The following is a 20,862-nucleotide window of genomic DNA, read 5'->3' on the forward strand; positions in this document are numbered from 1 at the left end:
TTTTATAATTATCGGGGACATTATGATGACGTATAATTGTTAATTTCTTTGTCATTTAGTCTCTTGCCAATCATAATACATATTCTTTTAAATATAGCGATGTCGTTATTACGACATAGCTATGTCGTTAAAACGACATAGTGATGTCGTTATTACGACATGATATGTCGAAATTACGACATAGCGATGTCGTTATAACGACATGTTATGTCGAAATTACGACATAGCGTTGTCGTAATAACGACATAATTTTTTTTTTGAATGGCCCTTATCGGCTTCCGTAATGAAGTACCTAAATTGTGTGATGATAATAAATCTTCTAATAATTCAATATTTACACGTGAAACTTACAGAGAAACTTTAAGTAATGTAAAAGAAGCAAAATTAATTTCCAAAAAGACTGCACTTCTAAGATACTTCTTGGACAACTGACTCGCAAAAGAGACGAAATAGTTCATCATTTTACAGTAGATGATTGTTACACTTTGATTACACCTGCACATTCTGGAGTTGAGTACGGAACGAGGCATCCACAAAACATATCAAGTGTTAAAAAAAATCCAATATCAGTAGAGAAATTATCAGACTTTCATTCAGATGTGTGAACAGTGTGTTTTGAAAAAAGTCGCGCTGAAACCAAGTTGAGCATGCACTACCAAGATCACCAATTTCAGGGTACTGCACACTTTAAAGACAAAAAGAGCAACTGGAGTGACTTACCAATTCACTGACATTTTTGTTTGTTTACCTTTGTGGGCTCCACATATTCTGCAAATTGATAATTGACGTGAATGTAAGTCTAATGTATTACAGAACTTAAACTTCTTTTGCTAGAGCTAAAATTGGTGCATGGTAGACCATGTTACCCTCAAAGTCAGTGGTCTGTCGAAAGAACAAACACTGGGGTTAACGTCAGGAAAGATGTACAATTGCTTTCGTAAAGTGTTGGCCAAGGCCACGTTTACTGCAGCTGTCTGGTGGCTTTAAGACAGGCAAATGTAAAGACAAAAGATTGAACTTGCTGTATAATGCCATATATCATGCTTCCTTATCGTGTGCAAAGAAATAAGATATTTAAACATAGAATTATTAAGATTAAGAGTTTATTAAGAATTCTAGAAAATGGAAAGGTTTAGACCATGGAATGTTACTCCAGTGTTGTCATTATTTTTTTCTGAAAAAAGGCCTTCTGTTGGTCACATACATTATTGTGACCATGTATAAAATTGAGAATGGAAATGGGAAATGTGTCAAAGAGACAACAATCGGACCATAGAACAGACAACATGGTTGTAATGATTTATGTTTGAAAATAATTTGTAGAAGGGTTACAATTTATTTTTGCTTTAACGGCGTTGTCACTTTCCCCAGAAGTCCGTATTTCGGTTGCATCAAGCTTTTTAGCTAAATTAAGGTGTCATGTTAGCTTATGTTATTTCTTTGCTACCGTCGTTCGTTTGTTAACCTCAAACCTTTCAAAATCAATACATGTACTTATAAACAATTGAGAACAAAAATCCAGACTAGCAAACTCAAAGATAAGATTTTTAAATAAGAAGAAACAAATATAACTAAAAGATAGTGAGTTGTACAAGTTATTATCTTTTTTCTCCACAAAAATTGTACAGGTAATTACCTGTACAATTATATTTGTACAAGTAATAACCTGTATGGTGGCTTCATACAAGTAATTACTTGTTTAAAATATTTGTACAAGTAATAACCTGTACAAAATAATAAAATGTACACGACATATATACTAATACGAAAAACGTCGTTAACTTGAACCGAACTTATAACACTGAACAACATTGAAAGCAAATGGCAAATGGCACGCAATAAATCGGGCCTTTTTCATATACCAGTAGGTCGGAACTAAACGCGCGAGTGACCCATGACTGTTTTGCGACAGGTGTACGACAGTGACACGACAGTAAAACGCGCATTCCATGACATGAAAACCTGAGAAATAGCCCCATTCAAGTCACGATTGTCGTACGACTGTCGCACAACAGACTTGCGACAGACCCATCGTGGACATGTCGTAGCCGATGTGACCACTCGACATATTTTTTGACAGTTTGCCCGACAGTGCCACGACAACTATTTTAACGATCTTTCACGACAAAAAATCAACGATCTGTTGTGACCGGGGCTTAAAGGAAAATGTGACCTATTATCCGTAAGGCGCACGAAATGTGCTGTACCGGCCAAAGCCCGCGATAAAGTGAAAGATAAAATAATCGGATACCAATTTGATTGAAATCTTCATTAAATAAAAAAGATGCATTAACGAAGAAAAAGATATTATTTGAAAATTGAAACTGTTCATTTTAATTTATCATTTCTGTTTTATAAAAAAACCACCGTCTTGTATGTTAAGGGACTTACTAGACTAGTTGGTTTAATGAATGGGTTAAACAGGTACCATACAAAGATTAGAAAATGTTATTCTTACTGAGCACATCATTTCAATCTTGAAATCTGTTTAAGAATTCATCACTTACGTTATTTTTGCCACCACGATTTGTTTGACCATCATGGAATGTTTATTTCACAAACGTTTATAGACATGCTACAGTAGTCGTACATGTCCACTTGTTTAGGAAAAATTATTGGTCGTATAGGTACTGCTTTAATTTCCATTTGCACAACATTTGCAATATATTTGGAAACCGTGAACATAAATCTGCCATAGATTAAGAAATTACAAAACTTGCCATAGATTAGGATTGTAAAACATCTGCCATAGATTTTGGATTGCATGACGTCACATTTACCATAGATTAGGAATCTGCCATAGATTTGGAACCCACCATAGATTTGAGTCCTACATATATCTTAAGTGTTCAAAAGCAGGATATGTGTACCCTGCCAAGCACGTGAGACACTCCAACTATTTTTCTCCTGGAGTTCGTGTTGCTTAGTCTGTATTCTTCTATGTTGTGTTTTGTGCACTGTTGTTTGTCTGTTTGTCTTTTAAGTCATGATTTGTCCTTTTAATTTTGACTTGTGAACTTGAGAGTCTCATTGGCATCTTTCATCTTTCTTTTTCATCATGTAATGCTTCTGATCTGGTTTAAAAAGACGGAAAAGAGCTACATCACAAATTATACTTTCCAGTCTTTATATATTAGAGAACAAAATATTTGTGCATAATTTTTCAAATGTATTATTTCTGAAATTGTTTAGAAAATTAACAAACAAATGAGTAGTTGTTATGTAATGTTACCCTTTCAGATGATGTAGATGTGAAAGAAGGACATCAAAGCTCCACGACATGGGTTCAACAAATATCTTACTCCGTTCATGTTATCATTGCAACCATATGTCATTGCAGTACCAAAATTCCTTATACAGATTTTTTTCTGTATCTCTAAGAAAAAGAATACTTAGAAAAGTGATATTGGAGTGGCGATAATTTTTTTCGATGATGCGTACTTTCATCTAGATTAAAGGGATTATGGTCATGTTTATTGAAATAGTTATGAAGAGCAATGAATTGCGGATTTTACATATCAGACTGGTATTGGTTCATAAATTTACAAGTTGGTCGAGTTTCATCACCAGAAGACAATAAGACAATAACAATCAAAACCAAGGATTAAACAAAGACTCACAAAACCATAAGGTAGCCCATTCAATTCCGTCGACGAAATTGTCCGTGGAACAGTCCAGGTTTTTAAAAGATGTTGTATAAAAGTTTTTTCGGTCAAATTACTATTTAAATCTTGAGTTGTGACATATCACATGCTTACGTCTGCTTATTTTTTCTATTTACAAATAGAAACGATAGAAGAAGATTCAAAAGTAACGTTTGTCATAAAATGTCGAATGTATTAACAGTACATTTTTAATTTTTGAAAATACCTAGATTTTCAATGTGTTAATAAATTTGTGTATGTAAATAAGGGGTTAACCGTAGGAAGTTCCGTAGAAACCATATATCAAATGCTACAGTGGCTCGTATATCAGAAGTAGATGTTGGTAATCAGGGAAATGTGTAAGCCGTTTATTTCTTTATATCCTCTGTATTATGTATGCATTATGCTCGCAAGTTAAGGACGCTCCTGAGAATAATCTACTAGCAGTTTTACTTCCATGAATTTGATAAATAGTGTGTGGCCTTTATAGGTATGTGTGCATTTATGAAAGGAGTTCAATTGGTACCAATCCTGTGTTTTCTCCTTGCTGACTTGTTTCGTTATTCGTATTAGCCATACTTTTCACAGGAGTTTTGTAGTAAACAAAATGCTAAGATTATAACACTCACTTCCCGTTCCACTTTACAGATGCTGTCCTCGCATCATCAAATACTTGACGCATGCAGAATAAGTTGTGCACATCTATCCCATCATACATTATATATGAGATACAGCAGATACGGTTAAGTACGTCTTATATTTTTGAGAGTCGGTTGAGAACAAAATGTTATAATAACAAAAATTTTCAGATGATTGCAGTTTCCCAGTTCTGAACTTTACATGTCTCTGTTGCAACATTCTTAAAGAACCTAAGTATTGAATATATATCTCCCAGTTGATACGATATTAACGAAAAGTTATTATTATACCAAATTGGGGATGCTAAGGTCATCCTGACACCGTCACAAGCTTGTTGACCGTTATCGCCATTTTTGTCACATATAATTATGAATATGTTTCAATTGATGCAACCATAATCCTGTTCTCGTATCCTTATATTGGAAATCACCAAATTAGACTCAGAGCCTGCTTATTCTTTCATTAAATCACGACAAGTCCCACATTTTAGCAGAATCTACTTACTCTTTATAAGCTGTTTAATTGGGTTTATGTTGTTCAGTCTGAAATATTTTCCATGTAGTATATTTTTTTTAACTTATGTTTTTTTTCTCTTTTATTGCCATGACGTTTTCAGATTGGCATCGACATATAAGTTTGAATATTACCTGTGTATCTTTGGTGCCTCTTTTTTTAAATATTGATTTCTAAATATGATTTAAACCATTTTTTTTCTTGTTTCATAAATCAACAAAATATATAAGATTGACAACGCTTCGATCTTCAGAAAATTACATTATTATTTCTTGAAATATCATTATTGTTAGTTACCATAAACGCAGAAAATGGTCAATGAGGTTGATAAATTAAATATGTCTGTCAAAACAACAGGTATTTTTTTAATTATTCCCCCCCACACAAAAAAACAAACTTGTAAAGATGTTTTGAACGCCAAAATGTTTAAGGCTTTGTAATGTGCTAAACAGGCTTATTCGTCTGTTGCTTTATATCGGCTGTGGTACACATATATCCAAGTCTATAATCTACCACTCGAGTGTAGAATTTACTTGTTTCACTGTAAATTAAAACTTACAGAGATAATATGGCATGTTTGTGTCTAGAATTATCAAATTGTACATGCTTGTTTATAAATTAATAATTATTGAATAGATATTACATAGGCATATCCGTGCATTATCGAACCAGTGGACCTGATGAATATCGTAGGTTTTCCAAAAAAAGTCAAAAAGCAAATAGGTGTATGTCGCCATGTATTTCCTCTTTGTCATCTTGGGTTAATTGTTTCCCTTAAGATGTGTTATAATCCGAATATTTAGTTATGCATTTCATAATCGACAAACGGCTCCTTCAACAATTGGTTTAATATTTACATGAATGTTTTTAAAGGATATTTGTCTACTTGATAGAAAATAGATTACCCTGATCTCTTCTGCAATGAAAATCTTATACTTTTCAATTGCATGGCTTTTGATCTGAAATATCTCTTGTTAACGTAAATAGTTTTATTGGCCCTACTATTTTTAGATTAAGATTTAAAAGTGAATATTTTTTTGTTATAAATTGCATAGTTGTCACTATTGATCTGTTTAAATAGACTATATTTACGATTATTAACTGTTCAATTGATAATGAATCACTTCAATATGTAATATGTGTACTGACTGCATATTCTTATCGGTGTCTGATAGAAGACGAGATTCCTATGTTAATTAAACAAGTGGACTAAATATTTTTTTATTTTGTTTATTTCATCGATGTCTGATCAGGTATGCTTCTTTCATATTATTACATATAAATACATATGTACATTAACACTTTCGTTTTAAACTTTACCTAGGTATCTTATTATTTGAGGACAATTTTGATCTGAACTTAGCATTGTGCATTTCTGAACACAAACGGGCAACATATCATTGGTTTTTAATTGGGATTAGTTTATTTTCCCAAAGAAATATTAATTATTATATCAACAACAACAAAGAATTAGAGAACATGATAATAAAACCTAATTAAAACGAAAATACCTCAAAAGCTTTCTTCATTATATTAAATATAAATATTCATTGTTATCATGCAGGTTTTTTTCTTAAAACATTTTTATTTTCAATAATAAATCTGTATGAATAACACAATGTGTGTTAATACTGATAAGTCATTTAATAGAGATTATTGCATTACAAACACCACTTGTTTCTTCCGGAAGCTACTTAAGTGTGATATAATAGGTAAACAAAAGGAACAAATATATTGCAAAGAAAACCAGAATGGCGCAGGTATGGTTTTATCGTCAGGTCAAAACCGTTATTATGTAACTTTTAGGATGAAAAGTTACCTATAACATTTCCCCCCTTTGAAGATTTTTTTTAATGTAAATATAACCAGGCGCTATTGACTATACTCAATATATATACATAAATATATAATTATTAATAATAATCAATTAGATATTCTGGATTTTTTTCTTACACAGTATGCGATTTCATTTATATCGTTTCAAATTCAAAGTCTTACAGATGTTTCAGATATTTAAATTAAAATCATATTTTTTATTGCGTTGATCAAAATTTAAATGGCTGCCGGGTGAATATTGTTCTTGTCATTGTGTTGAATCATATTAATAGTTTCTTTTGTGTAATATTTACAAAAGGTACAGATTTGTTTTCTATTTAAAGCATGTAATATGAGGCTTTAGGATTCACAAGTGGTTTTTTGTTATGTAATGTGAAGGACACACTGTTTGTCTAAATAGAAGAAAAAAACTGCGCTTTACGGGAAAAAATTAGTAACATGTATATCTTTAAGTGTATTATTGAAAAATACCATTTTGCCTTTTTCTGCATACCAAAACATTGCAAATATATTATTGTCTGTCTTCTACGGTATGATCTGGAAATTAACACTACGTTTAAACGTATGCATTAGAAAATGTCCCTTCTTATATTAACTGTAAATAAAATTACGACATGCTTGATCAGTAATTAGTTTTACAAGTCTTACAAATTGTTGCGTTATGAAATATGACATAGAACTGAAATATAATCATATATTACGGATTACAAATGTGTAGAGGTTTGTGACTGGATAACAACACAGAGATGTCAGTATTTATTCAGGAAACTGCCGGGGTGTATACAACGTTTTTATCCCCAATTGGAACCTCAAAAATGTCATCACTACACCGGTTACTATGTGAAGTAGTCAGAAGCTATACAGAACACTATGGAATGTCAGAAGCTCATAGAGGGAAAATAAAGACGTGCTTCAGTCAATAATACAATTTTAATACAAAATCACGCAACTAACACTCTTAACACTTAAATTTAATCTTCAAAGTGTAATTATGAATTATCAATTATTACATACACGATAAAATAAAAAAAATCCTTCACGTATGCCGAACATATTAGGTTGGGTTTTTCAATATATGTGTTGTAAAAAACAAAGCCACACACACAAAAAATGATATCTAAAAACTTTATTGAAACGGAAAAAAATTGTCAAGATAAACAAGTTGCATTTAACAATGTTTAAATGTATTACTCAAAATATTTAAGAGACAATAAACATGCATGTAATGAATATACAAACTGCGTTGTGAATGTTCTACAAATACCTGCACTGGAAAATAACATTTAAGTTAGGGGTAATCCGTAATATATGTGTAATTCAGGTCCAAGACAGGGTATATACTGTGACATTCCCGGCTGAGGGCTTATATCCCCTTCGCCTTCGGCTCAGGGGATATAAACTCTAACACGGGAATGTCACAGTATATACCCTGTTAGGCGAGTGACTTTAACCATAAAATTAAATTTTTAATGCACCTACCTAACACACGGCTAAATTATATATCATTTTAAAGCTACACATATGTACTATCTGTTTTGCCCGGTCGTAAAAAAATCGTACGGTGCAATTTCCGTCAAATCGAGATCAAAGGCCAAGGACGAATAAGTGCATATTTTTGACGATTTCAGCCTGATTGCATTATATGACTTTTATATACTTAATTCACATATGCAAACAATTTAAACTTTTAGCAGAGCGATTAATAGTCATTATTCAAATGCATTTTTTAAAACTTAAAGCGTGTTTTTGACAGAGAGCACATGTTTCCTGAAATTCGAGTAAAAGTTAACAAAATGTGTGAAAACCCAAATTTTTCTTTCTGGTGCAACTGCTAATCACTTTAAACTAAGTAATACCATGTAATGACTATCAAAGAAGTTTTTGACATCATAACATTTCCTAAAAGTATGCTTACTTCTAATCAAACAGCAAATCATAACAACTCATACAGTTGCCCAAAATACCGCCATCTGCGAAAACACTGCTTTTAAGAATTTCTTCCTATTTAAACATTGTATGTGGTCAATATAAGATGTTATAAACAAATTCTTAAGAATCTAAAAAAAATTAGAGTAAAAAAGATGTGCTCGAATCATCTTATTGCTTGAAATAAAGGGGGTGAAACTAAGAGATTGCAATCTGCATTGTAACTTCCAGTCTGAAATAAACATATTTTGACTTTTCTAATTGTTTGATTTGTAGCTTCATTTATATCAATATTGATGTACTGAAAAGACCTTTGTATTCATTTTATGTGAATTGAAATTTTAGACCAAAATAAATAAAAATAAATAGATGAAAATTGAAATTTCAAAAAATTTCAAAAAACTAGTAAACACATTATAAAACTTGATTTCTTGATTGCTTGAATTGCTTTGTTCATTGTTTACATGTATTAATTCATAAAATAAGAATAATTTTGAATATCCATTTATACGCAAAGGTTCTAGTTACAAATAATAATAATAATAATTAATAATCTATTTTATTATTGTGTCACATATTGATTGACATACATATCATACAACAATATTAAAACATACATAAGACAATCAATACCCAGCCATATCATTTGGCTTATGAGACAACTAGACTTCCTGAATAGCTTGAATGACTAGTTAATTTTTCATACAAGGATGACTTCATGCAAGAGTTTCTGATGACGACTGAAACTTCACTATATAGATGATGTCATCTCACTAAAGAGTGCAAAATTTGTGACAATGTTGGGCTCGTATAATCCATTGAAATCGGAAATAAAAGACTCAGCAGATATAGTTTACTCCATCACGTATCTTGAAATCGATGATGACGGTTGGTTGAGAAAAAGTTTTACGACAAGATAAATGTGCAAAAAACAACCCATAAAACCACCCCTTACTACAAAATTATAAACTTCCCATTTCCATCTAACAACATTATAGCAACGACTGCATATCTATACCACTAAAGGAGGAGACCGATTTTATTGAGCCGCAAAAACTAGGGAAACGCATCAACTATAAGAGGAACACAGCGATATAACAGAAACACTGAACTGCTACAAAAAACACACGCCAACATACAAAGAAACAGATTATTCGATACCAACTGTCATATGCCTGACTTGATACAGGACATTTGAATAAAAATAGTTGTTTAAACATGGTTCTAAACCAGATTTCAAATGCAAAGTTGAAATCAGCCCTTTGAAAATTGCATGGACGCCACTACGAGTTGGTTGACAATTATGAGATATCTGTTTCGCCAGATGACGACTGATAAGTTCCATCGACGTAACCAAATTGCCGTCATCTCTGCCGTGAATGACACCAACCGAATAAGGCTTGGCACCGAGTTAGGAAATACATGAGCCACAAGACGGGTAAAAGAGAGCAGTGATGTAGTGGTAAGTGCATCGAACTACTAACACAAAGGTTCCTGGTTCAATTCCCGTTCCGTGATGAATATTTCAGGGACTGAATTTTCGGCTCTACTAGACACCATTTGTGAGTATGGTCTTAAGGAAACAATGCAAGTCCATCGGAAGGGGACGATAAATGGCTGTTTGTCGTATTGAGTTTATCTTTTTCACTTTACTTTTAGGAGATTTTTGGCCGATTTTCATTACTGCAACTTAATGTCTTTAAAGTAAAAAAAAATATCAAAGGGACAATCAACATCTAAAACCATGAATCAAATAAAGTTAATTAAAACCATGAACAAAATAAAATTAAAGTGCTAGAGACGAACAACAGTCCACAAAACACAGCATACCATGAAAACGATCACTCCTAAAACAGAGACTGATCTTATAAGGTCAGGAAGGGTATTTAACTTTGTCATTTTGTTATTGTACACTGCTTATAGTGTTTTACATTCACAATGACATGCTTTTGTATATTAAAAGCTTATGTAGAAATTTCTCAAAGCATCATTTATTCAAATAATTAAAGCGATTAAACTTCTAAACACATTTAATATGATTTAAAATAACACGATTTTAAACTAAATAAGAAACATTTTATTTAGTTCGTTTACATCCTGCTCTAGACAACCAAGTGTTTCTAACAAAGGTTACTTATTTCAATGTTGCCTACGATTTAGTAACAAAGTCATGTTTGCATTTAAACATAATTACAAAAAGTAAAAAAGTTTGACTTAGTAGAAAACAGTTTAACCTCAATTACCTCGCATATTTATGTTCTAACTTTAAACGTCCCTTCTTTTATTATGAAATCTCATTCTCCTCCCTTATATATTCACAATAAGCGATGTGCTATTCTAACATAAATTAACAAAATGATCGCTATTTGAAGATGGTAGATGTTTGGGCAACTGTAAACACTTCAATAGAAGGCTGTTCCATGAACAAAAATAAATAATAACATCTTAAAATTACAAAACAAATATTCCTTGACCTACAACATATACATTTATTTATTTTTTAGCATACAAATATCGATTCCCCAAGCTATATTTTGCTTTTTGAAAAAAAAAATAATTTTTTTTAGGATTTGTGATAAATTTCATTTTTTGGGATTTTTTGCGCTTCGAATTTCTTATTTATTGTTTGATTTGGAATTTATGTATCATGTTCCATGAAGTTCATATGATCTTTTGAAAAATTTTAGGGTACAAGAATTGGAAAATAGCGTTTTATTTAATAATCGCAAAAATTGGATTTTTTTTCATGACCTTTGACCTTGATTTAACAAAAAATGCACCGTACGATTTTTTTACGACCGGGCAAAACAGAAAGTACAGATTATCAGCTTTCGAATGATATATTATACAGCCGTGTGTTAGGTGGGTGCATTAAAGTCGTTAACTAAGCGTCTTTTTGAAATTAGTCACTCGCCTATGTCTGAGACCTGAATAACATATAATTTACAGATATCGCTCAGAGTCCAAAAAGGAGAAATATGATTTAACACTATACATCAAAATCATTATATATAGATTATAAAGAAATAGATAAACATTTATACGGTAATATTTCATTCAAATATCTATTCAATTACATCCAGGTGCCTTTGCAAAAAGGTCAGACACACATCAATTACATTGTTATTATAATTGCATTTTTTTTTTTGGGGCATTACTCAGGATGTTGCTTTATTCTTATCGTTTACCTTTTTACTGTTAGTGGCAAACGTTGTTAGAAAAATAATGAAAATATTCAGGTCAAAATAGGTCAAACTATATAACCTTATTCCTATTTTGTAGTTGAATAGTATGGAAGTATTAAAATTATTAAAAAAAAAAACAAATAAATTATAATATAAAAAATCTTCATCAAAGAACACTAATGCATCGTTTTTATTTTTGCTTCAGGAAACGTTCAATAGTCATCATGGAAATATGAGCAATAATGGTAGCAGAAGTGATGAGTAACTATCTTAGCATATCACGGTTTACTCATCATTTATATATTACCCATTGTATCCTTTTCTGAATCAGATGTTTGCAATCACATTCAAATGTCTTACATGGCATCCTGGTCTGTGAATTGTGTATTATTTATTCGTTTGAAATCAGTTTACATCTAAGTTCCCTTCTTCTCTCCAAATTAGATTGTATCTCCTTATTGAGGATGTTTCTTTAAATGAAAAGGTTAAAATGAGCAGAGAGATACTGTAAACCAACTTATTTTCGCGAGCGATTTGTTTTCGCGACTTTCGCGAGTAGAAAAATAACGCGAATATAAATCGTCGCGAATATATAAGTCTTGGATCTATCCTTACCAAACTACACCAAGTAAATTAGAAAATCGCGAAATTAAATAGCCGTGAAGTTGACTAGAAAGAGGAAAACGCGAAATAAAGTATCCGCGAAAATAAGTTGGTTTACAGTATTCAAATTCTTTGTGTTTATGTTAAAACATTAAAAAAGTGTAAAAATCAGACGAGTCCATGTATCAACAGAGAGAGACAGAATATACAACAGGAATGTATAGAGCATCCGGGACCTATTGGACAAAATTATCGAACTACTGTATCACTAAACTGTCAGCACTTTGGTTAAGAGTTCAAATCTCGCATGAAGCAGGTGTAATCAACTGCTATCTTAATTGAGCAAAATTGTCGTTTATTCTACCGAAGGCCGCTGCTTTCCTCTTGACATTCTTGCTGCCTCCCCCTAATATCACAATAGTGCTGAGAGAGATAGTAACTATCAATAAACACATCAAAAGCATATTTAATCTCATAAATCAATGATAAGCTGACAATCGAAAAATATAAAACATTCTTTAAAGAACAACAACAATCTCTGAGTTCAGTATTTTTGTGATTTTACTTTCTACAAAACACAACATAAAAAATAAGCACTTTACTACACAAAGTCAAAACAACAAAACCCTAGGATAATCACAGGTGCTCTCTAAGGGTACTCAGATAATGATATTCATGTAACATATGTAGTGTTGCTCACCGTATAAACTCTAAGATGTCTTATTTGGTGATTTCAAATTCATAATTTCACATTTAGGGATTTCCCCAAGTTAAAATGGTGAATCACTATTTAAATTGGTTATGACAAGTCAATTATTGGGATTTTTTAAATGGAAATTAAAGGTGATATCTTTTCCTTACTTGATTGGTGGCAAACTATTACATAATATACATAAAGCTACAACAAATAGAAAGCAATAGTTGACAGTTACATTCAAAATATACATGACATTAGGATAGTATACGATTTCACTACTAAATCGATGTTAATTTAAAACGGTCATTTCATTTCAAACAGCTTTTAAAAATTTGAACACTAAATTATCAGTAATTTTATGTTTTCATTCAATTTATATACTTATTAACTGCAGTTCGAATGAACTGTTTGAAGTCAATTACGATCAGTTCACTCTATAATCTGACTGATAAGTAGATATCACCGGTATTTATATCACTTGCGCAGTTCTAGTAGTGCTTAAAACACCAGTCGTCATATGCATCTTTCTATTATCATTAAAAAATTATAACTTTAGATGGGACAACTTGAAGCAATTTGAGAATGCATTTCAACGAGTACGAAGTGACCTCAGCAAACATTCAAATGAAATCAAAAGACTCGAGGAAGACAAAAGCCGTTTATCAATATTGTAAGTATCGTTAAATAAACAGAACTTATAGTTACTAGATGTATATTATCGTGAACATAGGTATATTATTGACAATGTTAATAATGTCAATATGGAACCGGTCAATTATTCAACAACTGCAAAGGTGTTAGTTTGTTGTGAGAAACAATATATTTCACAATGCATCCAACCTAGTTTCGAAACTCTACTGCCCACATGAATGATTTTGAGGTAAGAATTCCATCTGTGGAGTTGAATTTATCAATCAAAACAATTTACGTAAAAATTGAATTCATTAGAAATCAGAATTTAGATTGATCGACTAGTACGATATAAACCCTTTCTTTAAAAAGATTACTATAATATTGAGCAATATAAACAAAAATTAAAATCGGTGTTCTACAGATTTAATTTTAATTATTTCAATACCAGTCAAATGGATCACCTTGCAGTCCTTCAAGATATTTTAAGATCAAGCTAATATCCGTTAAACAAATAAGCCACACCCCCGTTAAACTAAATCAAACTGAAGTTAAGTCCTTTCTAACTTTATTGTGCCAACCTTTTTTTAAGGCAAAATACCACAGCAAAATAGTAACCTCGAAAAATATGTAATCAATCTTCAATCAATTTCATACGTTATCGATATTTTTACGATACCTTCAACAGATGTTCAAAATTAAAATCATGAAGTCATATACAATACATCAAAAAGTATCTTAAAATTATTTATTCACGCTAATTTTAGAATAGATTAAAAAAATGAAAGATTGATAATAGAATTAAAAATAAATGATATCGTTTTAATAAGCCCACATGCAGTTCCTTTATATCTGAAAGAGACGTAATAACTGAAATGGAGATCTCAAAACAATAGTTACCAAAACATAAATAGAGGCAACAGTAGTATATCGCTGTTCAAAATTCATAAATCGATAGAGAAAAAAATAATCCGGATTACAAACTAAAACTGAGGGAAACGTATCAAGTATAAGAGAACTGCGACACAACAGAGACACAACACCGAAATGTAACACACACAGAAACGAACTATAATGTAACAATGGCCATTTTTCTGACTCGGTACAGGGCTTTTTTTTAAATGATGGTTTTGTGCAATGCTAAACCTCCCGCTTTAATGGCAGTGTTATTTATAACATTAAAACGGGAGCATGTCACGACAGGGTTACAATAATTAAACAGATAAACGGGAACAAATATAGGACAGAGAAACAAACGAATAATAGTCATCAAAAGGTAACAGGTTAAAAAAAATTTTTTATACGCCAGACATGAGCTACGCCCACACAAAACTATGCTCAGATGTAAAAAGTTTGAAAGCCATAACAACTACACAGTTGAAGAGTGCCGAGGACCAAACGTTCCAAAAAGGTGTGACACCAAGATTATCCGCCAGGGACAAAAACATCATTATTATCAAGAATAATACATAGTTTTGCAAACAGTAAACTTTATAAAATGTCTTTATTATAGATATACATGATTAAATAGAATAAACGGAAGTGGTGACTAGCTATAAAATTAAAACAAATACATTAAAACAGCACAGCCCTGTTAGCCATAGTCGATGCAACGCCCAAACGAGAAACCAACTGAAAGAGCAAAAATGAACTCATTGATGCGAGCCGAAGGCTTGTCAAAGATAATAAAACTTTGTTATTTTTTTAAAAACTTAGGTATATTAAACTGTTTCCCTTTGTCTGTATTCTTATCGTGTATTCCTTATTTAAATAGCAGAAAGACGGGCAAATGTTAAAGGAACAGTAAATATTCATTATTTCTGACATTTTTTTTAAAGAATATTCATTTGAAATTAGTTTTGATCGTGAAAATGTTGAAATTGTTGATTTTGACCCGTAATCATTATAGTCTTGGTGAAGTTTTAGAAAAAGGATAACAAATTAATCATGCAAATGTTGTAATATCGTTCCCTACGGTAAAAGCTAAAGAAATAATAACGAACCTTAAAAAAAATACTAGTAAAAGCGGTAATACTATCGTCTTTGGTACATTTCGTGCAATCTAGTCATCATTAAACCCTCAATCAACGTACTTTGCTGTAATCCGCCAATTATTTCATTTCCTTGAATCGAATATACATTTGACGATATTTTGACGTTACAGATTTAACCTATTTCTTTAATTTAATATAGACAAAACTTGATTCCTCAGTCCAGACAATTTGAGACACCAAAACAGAGTATCCAGCTACATATAATATATACTAAGAATCATTCTCACAAATAAACAACGAACTCGTATTCATAGATATTTGAATATAGCTTACATTGGCACAAAACAAATACAAAATTTTCAAATGGGATCTACGTTCATGTGTGGATGTGTGCTGTGAAACGAGGTCTAAACAACCACTTTAATTTACGAATTTTAATATAATTAAGGTTTACATAAGTTGATTACAAACCGATTTTAAAGGAATCCCTCTTTTTTATTAGATTTTCCAACATCTAAGTCAAAGGTAAAACAAAAAAATAATCACAACCCGAGAAGAACGAAAAATGGAACCTAAAACAACGCATTAATTTTTGCATTACTATTTACTATGGAAAATATGTTCAAGTACAATCTGATCAATTTTATTTTATATGTTACACTATTTTGTGTACTGTTTTATATAACTTTTATCATGTTGTAAAGAACACTCATGTGAATATGATTACTCTATAGGATATATTAGTTTCTATGATGAATTATTACCAGGACTAAATTTAGTATATACGCCAGACGCACGTTTCGTCTTCAAAAGACTCATCAGTGACGCTCGATTCCAAAAAAAGAAAGAAAAAAAGGCCAAATAAAGTACGAAGTGGAAGAGCAAAGAGGACCAAAATTCCTAAAAGTTTTGCCACATACAGCTGCGGTAATCTATGCCCAGGTAGTAAAGCCTTAGTATTTCAAACAATTCAAAGATTTAAAAACAGTAAATTTATAAATATAACCATATCAATGACAAGTCATGTCAACACAAAAAGTGCGATACCCTCGGGGAAATAAACTCCACCAGCAGTGGCATCGACCCAAAAGAGTCAACTATGAAAACAATGGTTCTCAAGTTATATTTCCCTTGATTTATTTGAAGTATATTTGAACATTATATATATCTTACATAACTCCACTAAACATTTTTCAAACATTTCACTTTGACTCAAAACTTTCACTGTCGGTCTACTACGATATGCTCATAGTAAGAAGTACCGTGACAGAACTGGGTTTCATCCTATTAAAATGGTTCGAGGTATATTGACAGGAATTTATTTAACCAAATATTTGAAATTTTAACATAATCAGACTAAGGAAAAATACAAAATGAAAGTGAGAACAAAAAACATCTCCTACATAAGATATTTATTATTCTGTACGATGTTATAATGTGGTAAGAGAAATGATATTAGCACGAGTAAGTCTGAAGAAAACGGTGATTTAAAAAAAAAGAGAAAAATCACTTTAAGATAACATAAAAATACTTATCAATGCCTACATTTAAAAAGCAGCTGTGACTTTTGTAATTTATTTTGTTTATATATTACACTTGAGATAAAATTAGACGATAATTTTACAAATTATTTAGGAAAATATATGTGGGTAATGGTTTTTTTTTTGTTATTGGTTTTAAGTTATTCAAATTACCATATTAAACATTTATAATTTTCAATAAAATGCCTTTTCATAAAACTATAAGGTTTGATAAATAAAGTCAGTATTTGAAAGAGGGACGAAAGATACCAAAGGGACAGTCAAACTCGTAAATCTAAAACAAACTGACAATGCCATGGCTAAAAACGAAAAAGACAAACAGAAAAACAATAGTACACATGACACAACATAGAAAACTAAAGAATAAACAACACGAACCCCACCAAAAACTAGAGGTGATCTCAGGTGCTCCAGAAGGGTAATCAGATCCTGCTCCACTTGCGGCACCCGTCGTGTTGCTTATGTGATTACAAATCCAGTAAATAGTCTAATTCGGTAGGTCAAATTCATGAAAGGGAATGGGATTGTAGTTACGACGTAAGGAACATATCCGATATCATTTGTGAAACGGTTATTCCAAAACGGTCAACCAACTCGTGATGGCGTCCATAGAATTTACGAAGGGGTGATTTCAACTTCACCATTTGGAACTCTTGGTTTAGTAGCTTCCTTGTGAGCATTACCCCTATCAAGAAAATCATGATAGGAAATGCAAGCACGGGAATATCGTATCAATTTGGAGATATATACCACGTATGCAGGTGCTGCTGGAATGTTGCTACTTAGAAATGGAAAGTTCACAATTGGAAAGCTGAAATCATCTCTTTTGTCGTAAAATTTTGTCTTCAACCGACCCTCATTGTCAATTTCTAGATGTAAGTCAAGATACGAAGCCGACTTAACGGTATCTGTAGTATCCTTTATCTCCAATTCGATGGGATAGATGCAATCCACATAGTCACCAAATTTTGAATTGTTTAGTGAAAGAACGTCATCTATATAGCGGAAAGTAGAGTTAGAGGATATTGCTAACTTCTTATCTTTCTAAGAAGTTCCTGCAGGAAGTCAGCCTCATAATAATAAAGAAACAAGTCAGCAAGTAGAGGGGCACAGTTTGTTCCCATTGGGATGCCGACAGCATCAAAACATTTTGAAACTGCATCAAAAATGATTTTTAAGAAACTGAAGTTATAAACAGCACCACAAAATAAAACTAAGTTCACAAAATTTTTCGTGAGCTTACTTACATTTTCCAAATGCATATGAAAATCCTTGAAAAGAAGAGGTCCTATTATTTTGTAAATATGTCTGAAACACCACTCAATATATATTTTATGTTATAAATACCAAATTAATAGTTGCGCAATACTTTTTAAGGATATTACAATTAGATATATAATTATGTAATATCGTACTATAAGTCAACACAAATATGAGTCATGATACATAGTTCATATATTTCCCCTTTATTCATAATGCAGATATGAAAATGAAAAAGAAAACAGTAGAAGGACAACAAATGCATTAGAGGCAGAAGTAAAACAACTACTCAATGAACAAAATATTCAGGTTGAAGAATTGAAAAGAACAGAGCTAAAATTAGTTGAGGCTCAAAAAGAAAGAAACAAATATCATGAAAGGTTTGTAGATAATAAGTAGGATAATAAATAATCATAATACGGAGTGGCTATTTGCCCGGCATGTGCTTAGGTTATTTGTGCGGCCATTATAATTCGCATGCCATTTTATGTGCGTACGGAAGAGAGTGTACTATTATCTACAGCAGCACCAGGGATTCGAGCGTATCCGAACACGCATTTTTTTATTTTGAGATCATGGATGACAACGCGGATTAATATTTGTGTTAGTTTTTAAGTTTTTTGAATATGACAAGGGAATACGATAGTATGAACTCCAAAGATTATATTATTTTATAGAAGAAACTAAAAATATTTTAAAGCAAAAGGAGAAATAAAAGTTACGTGATCGAAGAACTTTAACTTTACCAAATTATTCAACTCGCTATAGCTAGATTAATGGTGAAAAAGATTATCAAAGCAAAAGTAATTGGGAAAGTCCTTAAACAATGGCAAATTTTATAATATTGGATAATAATCCAAAAATGAATTACAAAGACGCCTGTGTATACAGTGGAGGGAATGACACAGCTTTGTGACAAAAAAATGCGATGTGGGATATAGGATTATTAAAAATGGGGATATGAGATAGTGAACAATAAAGGTAGGATCTAGGTAAAAAAAAAGAGGACTTTGGAAAAAAGGGTTGATTCTGAAAAAGAATGACCTGACGTTCTGAAAGAAAATAGCTCCATATAGGTATATAATAAATGTTAAAACCTCGTAGTTTTTTTCCAGTACATATAAGTTGGCATTGCTAGGCCATTGACAATGCTTTGTTGTTAACATCATTTACATAGTACATTTGTCTTAACATAAATTGAATTAGAGATGTTTAAACAAACGGAACATATTGACGATGATTATATGTACAGTGGACAAATTACAATTAATTTAAACTATTCCAACCAATTTCCTAACATAAAAGCCCAACAATTATAGTCTATAATCCTTGAGAATAGCAACAAACTGATTTTTGAAGAGTTTTAAAAAAAAACTGTCTTACCTAATATTTTCTGTTTAAGAAGAAAAACAAAATAACACAAGTCTTCTAATATTGAACTACTGCCCTGATTAGTATTAATAGGTTATCGTAGAAACTTGAGTACAAGAACTGGTGTAAAATCTAGATTTCAGAGACTGGTACTGGTGTAAAGGCATGATACAGTGGCATTACGAAAATTCAAAGCCCGATAAATGTGGTCAGGTGTGAGTTTTTAAAGGGAAACCATGTTGCTAAATGATTTTTTTTTGGTTGAAATTAAATGACTTCTTTAATATGACCAGTTACATTTTGTTATTTTAGCAATGAAAAACTGCGCAACTATAACAGTGAATTAGAAACACGTAACACATCACTTGAATTAAAGCATAAGGAACAGCTGCGGAAAAGTGAAAGTGAGCTCAGACAGCTAGAAAAGGATCGAAAAGAGTTACAGCAAAAAGTCAAAGAAGTTGAAAAGAAAAAAAAGAGATTTAACTTTGAAATTTCAAGAATATTTGGACTCAAACCAGGCGTATAAGGATCAAAACTCAAAACTTCTTATAGACATTGGGAATGCAAGGAAGGAAATAAAAGCGCAAAACGAGAAAAGTAAGGTTGCCAAGGAAACTTATGAGAGAGAGAAAACTTGCAATGACGATGTGTAAGTACAATACATTTGTTTATTTCTTAAGCAGATAGTTCTGGTGTATATGACCATGTTTTACTTGGTTTGTTAACCTTACTATGGTAAATGCTTATACCCCTTGGTATATAAGCCCAAACCAAGCTCTATCACTATCTTGAAAAGTAATAAATGGCTTCTTATAACTCGGTTCGTGGTCGTATGTTTGTTTGAGTGATTGTTAATCTTGCTAAAATAGTTATCAAAGGTACGAGGATTATAATTTTATACGCCAGACGCGCGTTTCTTCTACAGTGGCTCATCAGTGACGCTCAGATCAAAACAGTTTAAAAGCCAAACAATTACAAAGTTGAAGAGCATCGAGGACCCAAAATTCCAAAAACGTTGGG

At 31.8% G+C, this 20,862-nt stretch overlaps 1 protein-coding gene across 1 annotated transcript; it reads left to right on the forward strand.

Moving 5' to 3' along the window:
* The first annotated feature begins 11,951 nt into the window (after nt 1-11,951).
* Nucleotides 11,952-20,483, forward strand: LOC134697402 (uncharacterized). The gene is made up of 4 exons (XM_063559663.1): nt 11,952-12,004; nt 13,600-13,713; nt 18,690-18,848; nt 20,152-20,483. Exons 1-4 carry the CDS (start codon nt 11,976-11,978, stop codon nt 20,366-20,368), a joined length of 519 nt encoding a protein of 172 aa, XP_063415733.1. The 5' UTR covers nt 11,952-11,975; the 3' UTR covers nt 20,369-20,483.
* Nucleotides 20,484-20,862: the final 379 nt, after the last annotated feature.

The sequence above is a fragment of the Mytilus trossulus genome, chromosome 14 (genome assembly GCF_036588685.1).
Source record: "Mytilus trossulus isolate FHL-02 chromosome 14, PNRI_Mtr1.1.1.hap1, whole genome shotgun sequence".
In the NCBI taxonomy this organism is placed as follows: domain Eukaryota; kingdom Metazoa; phylum Mollusca; class Bivalvia; order Mytilida; family Mytilidae; genus Mytilus; species Mytilus trossulus.